Genomic DNA, 7,996 nt, shown 5'->3' on the forward strand with positions numbered 1-7,996 from the left:
TAATAAGAGAGCTTCACGTTTATTTTTAAATGGGCAGAATACATACACGTGGTTCAAAATTCAAAGGTTAAAAGATATGCAACGGAAGTTTTTCTACTACCCAGGGGTTTGGAAACTTATGACGGAAGAGCCAATCGTGTCCCTCACAGCAATTTAAAAATTATTAAAGAGCCATATATCTGTTTTTGCAAGCAAATGAAATCACAATGACCTGAATCATATACTTTAAATTCTTTCCAATTATACTTCAGAGCCACATGTACGTACTGAAACTCTATATGACTCGAGCTTCAGTTTGCCAATCCCTGCCCTACCCTGTTCCTCAGCCATTATTCTGCTTTCTGAGATAACCATAGTTTTCAGAGTTTTGTGTGGCCTTCCAAATATGTGTGTGTGTATGATTTTTAACATATATTGGTAAGGTATTACCATTGTCCCCCTACTTTGAGATAATCCCGTCTTAGTAGATAAATTGCTTCTTTGATCTATATTGTGCCTGCATACATGGCATGTTCTTAATTTGTGTCATCATCGTCTCCTGGCCTGGTTGTGTAGGATGCGTCTGTTGTGTCCCATGCATCACCGCCCCAGTGCGCTTAGACACACACATGCAGGCATGTGAGAGCGGCGTAGCTGGCCAAAGGGCTTTTGTAGTTCCCATGGTGTTGCAGCCGGGTTTTGTTACTGCTTGCTTTCCATATTCATGTGATCTTGTCTTGTTTGCATGGTGTCTTTGGGTGGCTTGTGCTTCCTGCCCCAGCATCTGGATCTCTTTCTTTTGGATCCAGCTTAATGCTAACCTTTCTCTAGAAAAGTCTCGCGTAATTCAGCGCAGATCCACATGCTCGTTCTCTTGTGTTCCGTAGCGGGCATTGCTACTTCTACTTTCACGGACACTGTGACTTGTTAGATTTACTTTGCCTTCCGTCAAGCAGGGTTTTCTTTCATTTTTTGTCAGTTCTAGCTAGGGTGCATGACTAGAAAGGAAGGTGAATCCATTAATTAAATGTCATTCTTATGCACTAGGTATTCTGGTTGGCCTTGTAGTTATCAGCTCTTTTCATGTGATGTTTTCCTCTAACAATTATCTTTTGGGCTGTTTATAAACAGCAAAGGATGTTAAAAGTACAGCAGTGTTGATAGTTTATACTTGAACAATATTAGTTTTAGATAGAAACTTTGCTATTCTGCTTTTCTTTGTATCATTTTGTCATTGCAATTTTCTGGTGTTTTTGCCTTGAAGAAATTCAGCCACAATACGGTGCCAAATACTGAATTGGGATAGCCAAATTTAGCTTACCTTGGTTTTGCAGATCGTTGGGGCAAAATAATAATTTGGACTGCTTCTGTGAATGTTAAAGGTATTTTAAATCGGAACCCTGTCAGCTCCAGTGTGTCCCAGCATGATGAGGATGTCCCCTCCTGTATGCATCTCACCGCTGCACAGAAGTGCCCTGGCTCCACCAGGGCGTAGTCCGCCTGGGCGGGCCTGGGGCACAGTTGTGCATGCGGCAGCCTCACAGTAGAGGGGTGCAGGGTTCAGTGGGGGCTGTGTCATATCGGGAACCGTTGGGTTTCCCTCGGGCAAGTGTCAGGCGCTGTTTCTCTCACCCTTCCGTACTGCAATGTGTCTTTGTCTCCAAGAGCTGCCTGACTGTGGTTTGTTTTCGTCACGCCAGGAAGTGGCCGTGAGGGGACAGCAGGCACCTCATGTGCCCAGGTCTCAGCAGCACCCTCCCGACACGCAGAAGGGAGCGAGCATGTCCCTCTGTAAGGGCGCTGGGTTTCTGTTGCTCTTTCTGTAGACTTTGAAAAGAAAGCTTAGTATTTATTTCCTGGAAGTCACAAGCATGTGAGTGTAAGGAACAGTGTTTGCCTTGGGGCGGTGTCATTTCCATGTAAGCTGGTCTGCCACCGTGGTCCGTTGGTTCATCCTAAGTCCATTTCCTCACCACCTGCTCAGGCAATGTTACTGGAAACAGAGACATGCACGCACATGTGAGGAGTGTCTCCTCTGTAATCAAACAAGACAAATCTGTGCTGACTACAGAGGAAAACCTTTTTAAAGAGTGTTTCAAAGACATGTAAAGTTCAACTCTCAGCCAAACAACACACAGGCCAGTTAGGTGAACAGTATCACAGGTAGGCTCACTCTTCAGGACGCCTGTTGTGAGATGAGAAGGGCAGTGTCTGCCCCGAGGGAAAGCTCTGGAGGGAAAAGAAACAGGAAGAAGGACAAAGGGAGCACGGAGGAAGTGGGAAGATCACCATCACATTGTGGTAGATGGATCCGTTTGTTCTGTAAATGGTCACCCAAGACATCCAGAAATGGTTGAGTTTGACGTATTAAATGGTATTTATTAAGGCTTTCAGACATTTTAAAATGTATTTTCAAATGGAATTGTAAACATCTGTAGTCAGAATCAGAAGAACTCAGAGTGAGGGCTGTACGCTCTCTGGTAAACGTCAGAAACCCACACGTGTATCTGGAACAGCGGAGGCTCCTGGTCTCACGTGGGCCGTGCTCCTAGAGGTAGAGGACACAGTAGCAGCTCCTGCCTTCTGACAGGAGGAAAGGGAGCTGAGGGCATACACCCACTAGACTAGTTTTCTGGGAAAGCTGTGCTGTGCAGGTCTGCCCTTTGAGCATCTTCTGGATGGCTCAGTGGGCACAGGGAAGACTCGGAGCCCTCCAGGGACTTGGATAAGTGAGGGGTCAGGAGATCGCTACATGGCCAATTATCTGGAATACTCTGTAATCTTCAAACGTATTGTTAAGTGTTGGGCCTTTTTCTTGAAAGGGAGCTTCCCATGCAAATGTAAGGCAAGTGGGGGTGCAGGCCCCGGCAGCAGAGCTGCCCCAGTGACGGCATGTGTCTCTTGCTTATAGGGGTTACCAGCAGCAGGACGCCCACGAGTTTATGCGCTACCTTTTGGACCACCTACACCTGGAGCTCCAGGGCGGTTTCAATGGTGTTTCCCGTTCAACAATTCTGCAGGAGAACTCGTCTATGTCTGCCAGTAACAAATGTTGCATGTAAGAGTTTGATTCCTTTTAATGGTGTAGTAGCTTCAGACGGTTCTGTTGGTGTTACTGTGTGCTATAAGTATGTTCCAGAAAGTGAGGGTTTCTCGGCTCTTTGCTGAAACTTGGGTGCACTTGAACTTTGGGACTGAGAGGACTGACATGCACTCCTTCCAGAGACATCTGTGTCGGCGTGTTGGGCTGGCCCGTGTTTGGAAGGCCCGCCCGGTGGGTGCACATGGGGACTATGCTTGATGCAAACAAAAGGTTAGTGGCTCAAGTCCTCAGAGAAACCTGAGAAGAAACCCCTGGAACTCTCCATCTGGGACCAACTGTAGAAACTCAGCTGGGGACCCTGTGGGACACCGTCCCTGGAACGCTGGGGGCCATTCGGCCCTGGTGCTCTGAGACACCATTCCACTTTGTACAGTGGAGTTGCTGGGCCTCAGAAAAGGCTCCACAGCTCCTGGGTTAATGGTGGTTATTACTGTCAGTTGGAAGAAATAATAGAAAGTATATGTGCAACTAAGCATTTTAAAGATTTTCTCCCAAATCTGTTGTAGAATGGGTACAAGACTTGGTTTTCATATGCTGTACCAAAATAAAGGAGCCCTAGTGGCACTGTCAGGTGAGCATTGGGCTGCTAACCACAAGGTCTGTGGTTCAGAACCACTAGCTACTCTGGAAGAAAGGAGACTGTTTGCCCCCCTAAAGATTCACAGTCTTTGAAACCCTAGTGTAAATTAGAATCACCTGATGGTAGTGGTTTTGGTTCTGGGTATCAAATTAATTGTGTGTGTTCACTAAAAGCAAAAATGTAAATGACCTTGAATGTGAATTATCCTTAAAATCTTACTTTGGTCTTGAAATTTGAACTTAATTTTTTTTAAAGCTTAGCTGTTCCTTAATGATACTAAGGCAATTTTAAGTGCTCAGAATTTTCATTCTTTATTTTTTGCTCGTCAAGCTGAATTTTTAAAAAAACACCTTTTGGATTGCTTTCCTTCTTAATAATAGCTTAAAATCTACATTGAGATCAGCCATTTATTGTGCTTGAGGCAATGATGGTTTACTGTCAGTTCAGCCTAGATTTTGATCAGCAGAGGTCTCCTTTTGACCTAATTTGTGAATCGTTCTGTCAATGCTGAGCTGTACAGAAAGGGGCTTAGAGACAGATTCCTGGGAAAAGAAAGAGGTGGGGCGGTAGCATAGAGGGACTACAGCAGTCCTGTTGGTAGTCCGTGCTTCCAAGACTCAGCAACAGAAACCACAGGGCTCCGAAGTGCTGCTGTCAGTGCTGAGTCACATGACCCGCAGGATTTCCAAGGTTGGAAATCTCCATGGGAGCAGACTGCCCTGCCTTCTCTTGCAGATCAGCTGGCAGGGTTAGACCGCCAACTTTTCCATGCAGCCACTGTACCACCAGGGCTGCTTTAGTGAGACTAGGTGCTTTTAAACAAATCAAGGCACCCTCGGCTCGGCCTCATATTCAATCTCCTAGTAGCTCTGATTCTAGTTCCAATCCGGTTCAGAAGAGCGGGGGCCTGTATGACCAGTCAAGTGACTGCCAGCTCCAAATTGAGAATAGTGTGACCACTTCAGTGTGTAGCTGATGGTGGCACGCTCGTACTCAAAGTGCAAAGTGAGAGGGTGAGCGTCGTCCATGCGCAGGCAGCCTGGGCTGTGTATCACTCACACTGTTGCCGTGGAGTCGGGGCTGGCCCATAGCCACCCTATAGGGCAGATTATAACTACCCCAAAGGGCTCTGGGGCTGTACTCTGTTATGGAAGCAGATGCCACCGCTCTCTCCTGCGTTGCGCTGGTGGGTTCTAACCACCAGCCTTTCAGTTAGCAGCCAAGCATCTAAACTGTGAAACTACTAGCGAGCAACTTTACAGCCTAATGAGTTTTCCGTACGAATTCACACCATTTCATGGTATTTCAAAGAGTGGTCACGGCAAATCCCATTAATGAACTAGAAATGAATAACTTTACCCCAAAGGTTCTGAGTTCAGGTTCCCTTATATTTTTTCTTAAATTCATTGGAGGAGGTCTTTATGATGGAAGAATCCTATTCACTAAGACTAGGAAAAAGTAATTTGTGTTACATTTGTGTTCGTTCATCTGAACACACCTGCCAACGGTGGGGTGGGGTGATATGGGAGAAATAACTGGCAAATCTCTGCTATTTAGTCCGTGGATTATCATTAGTGCCAACAGAAAGCACTCTAGCAGCACAAGGGAGTTCCTGGTGTGAGCAGTTAATGTTGGCCAATAACAAAGAGATTGTGGGGTCTGAGCCCAGTGGTGCCGCAGAAGAAAGTCCTGGTGATCTTTTGAACAGTCGGCCGCTGAAAACCCACAGAGCACAGTTCTGCTGTGACACCCCAGGGACGGCCAGAAGTCGAAATCGCCTGAGGGCCGCTGAGCCGTCAGTGGAAGAGCCTGAATGAGCAGTCAGTGTTAAAGACTCAGTGGGCATATGGGGTAAATAAAGCAGCAATTTCAAAATTTATTTATGGACCTTGTTTAATTAAGTAACGGTTGAAATCAATGCCACATAAATAGAATATAATTATAACCCAAAGTTTGATGGGCATTTTTTTCCTCCATGGAAGAGGTTATAAGAAGAACTACGGTGAGTTTTTAGAGGCATTGTTTCTCAGTAAAGCTGTTTTCGATTTAATTAAATGTAGCAGCGTGAGCATCAGCATGAAGGAATTCTGTGTAGCCCTTCATTTTCCAAGGTATTTTTGGTGTGTTGTCTTTGTTCATGACGAGCACTGACCCTGAAACCAGAAGCGGCCTGTATGTCCATCCTGTGTGTCGGCTACTCCCCGAGAAAGTGGTGGGATTGAAGAGGGGCGTGGTGAGGGCGCCTTGCTTTCTTCTTTCATTTCATCTTTTACAAATAATTTGTTTACCTTTTCAACTGTTAAAAGAATGCTTTTCACTGAGCTAGTTTCCTTTTTTTTTTTTTTTAAGACATGGAGCATGGACTGTCGTCACAGCTGTATTTGGTGGGATTCTCCAAAACGAGGTGAACTGTCTCATATGTGGGACAGAGTCCAGGAAGTTCGACCCTTTCCTAGGTAAGAGCTCGCTGGTCTGTGGACATGCAGTGAAGCTTTAGAAGTAAACCTGGTTTTGAAGATGTTTTTCATTGAGGATAGTTACATGCTTTTTGACAATTCTTTGTTTTCCTTCTTTTAAGACCTTTCATTAGATATTCCAAGTCAATTCAGAAATAAGCGCTCTAAGAATCAAGAAAATGGACCGGTTTGTTCACTGCGAGGTAAAAACACCCCCAAAGAGTATGTTTTGCGCCGCTCCCCCAACTTAAATAGCTGCGTAAGTCTGAGTTCCTCCTGGCACGGTCTGTGGTTGTACCCTCCAGTGGATGGATGCTGTGGCTTATTAAGACTGAATTTCTTTTCATACTTGGAAAAGCTTCATTTAATAAGAATTTCCCAAGATATTATTAGGTCAAGCAAAAAATATTTCCTGTCATTTTCTCCTTTTTAATACTTGTTATAAAATTGAAAGTCTATAACAAAACACTTTCCGATCAAGTGAGGGCGACTTTATTCAGGCTCTTGTAGGACCACGGAAGGAGACGGCAGTCTGCCAAGCTCTGTAAGTCATGGCGGCATTTGTTTTCTCTGAGTCACGGTTTGGGAGCTCTCTTACTGAGAGCACAGGAAACAGGTGGCCAAGACTGGAACCTGATTTAAAAACTGCAAGACTATTAAGATTCGCCTTTACCTTGGGAGAACTCCCCCTCTCCCCCCAAGCTTATGAATAACTTTAATCAAAGCAGAGGGCCGGATTAAAACTTTCACTCACGACATAAAGGCATGGGCTGCTCAGCACTACAATTACGGGTTTTTTCGTGAGTCGTTACAAGGAGGAAGAGCTCATCTGTTCCATCATGAAACAGCTGTGCTGAGGGCGACTACTCGTGTCACGTGTTCATGGAGAGTCGCGTTGCTCTCGTTTTCAGGCTGCTGCCGTGAGTGAAATGACAAATGCACGCTGGGTTTTGAGGCACTGAAGTAAAAGACGCTGTACATATGTGAGTGTAGCACCTTTTAAACAGAGCTGCTACTGATCTAGAGCATCATTGTCCGACACAACAACCAGCAGTTACACTTGGCTACTACATTTTAGTTCATTAAAGGCAAACAAGAGGCTTCGTTTCCCTGCCATTTCGAGCCCTCAGTGGCCGCGTGTGACTGTTGCCGTTGTGCCGGATGGCACAGTTAGGGAATCTTCCCGCACTTCTGAGCATTCCAATGAATAGACCAGTGGAGACAACACTCTCGCGGTCAGAGGACAGACTGCTTCTCTGTGTCACGGTGATCTGTGCATTTGCTGCACGGCAGTGTTCTGACTTACGGCACCCCTGCTTGTGGTTCTGGCACTCCTTCAGGGGGAGACTCTGAAACGTCGCTTCAAGGGTGGAAGAACTGAGAGTGAAGCCATGTACAGGAAACCACTGAGTCAGTGCGTCAGCCCTTTCCCACCCTACCAGCCAGGGCAGAGGACCTTCTCTGGACAGGAACCCAGAAGCCCATCCGTCCATGCACTTCTCTTACAATATATCCTACACCAGAAATAACACAACAGGCCTCATGTCAAATGTCGGATCATTAGCTCCTTATGTCTAGAGGATGTGAATACATGCTGATTTAATCAGAAAACACATATTTGACCATTTAGGCAGGAAAACAGGAAAAATTAAAGTATTGAAGGAATCAGCCTCAAGTAATTTAAATTGGATTTTGACTGCACTTTTTAAAAATTCTAGACTTGTAATAATGTTGACAATAGTCAAACAGAAGACACTGCTCCTGGATCCCAGTTTGTGAATTGCCGTGTTTGAATAGTGCTTTGTCGGGGCTTTGTAATACCAGGACATCCCCTGCTTAGAAGAGTCAGATGCTCTTTGTCCAGGTGTCTTGCCTTCT

General features: G+C 45.4%; 1 protein-coding gene across 2 annotated transcripts in view; it reads left to right on the forward strand.

Moving 5' to 3' along the window:
* USP3 (ubiquitin specific peptidase 3) overlaps positions 1 to 7,996 on the forward strand; it is a 107,100-nt gene that overhangs the window by 82,673 nt on the left and 16,431 nt on the right. For both annotated transcript variants that reach the window (XM_004716293.2, XM_045294940.1), the window contains exons 9-11: positions 2,891 to 3,037; positions 6,012 to 6,118; positions 6,241 to 6,321. In XM_004716293.2, the coding sequence (XP_004716350.1) occupies positions 2,891 to 3,037; positions 6,012 to 6,118; positions 6,241 to 6,321 (335 nt within the window). The remainder of the gene's footprint in view (positions 1 to 2,890; positions 3,038 to 6,011; positions 6,119 to 6,240; positions 6,322 to 7,996) is intronic.

Source organism: Echinops telfairi, unplaced genomic scaffold (genome assembly GCF_000313985.2).
Source record: "Echinops telfairi isolate 266 unplaced genomic scaffold, ASM31398v2 ScPeMD7_4048;HRSCAF=4782, whole genome shotgun sequence".
In the NCBI taxonomy this organism is placed as follows: domain Eukaryota; kingdom Metazoa; phylum Chordata; class Mammalia; order Afrosoricida; family Tenrecidae; genus Echinops; species Echinops telfairi.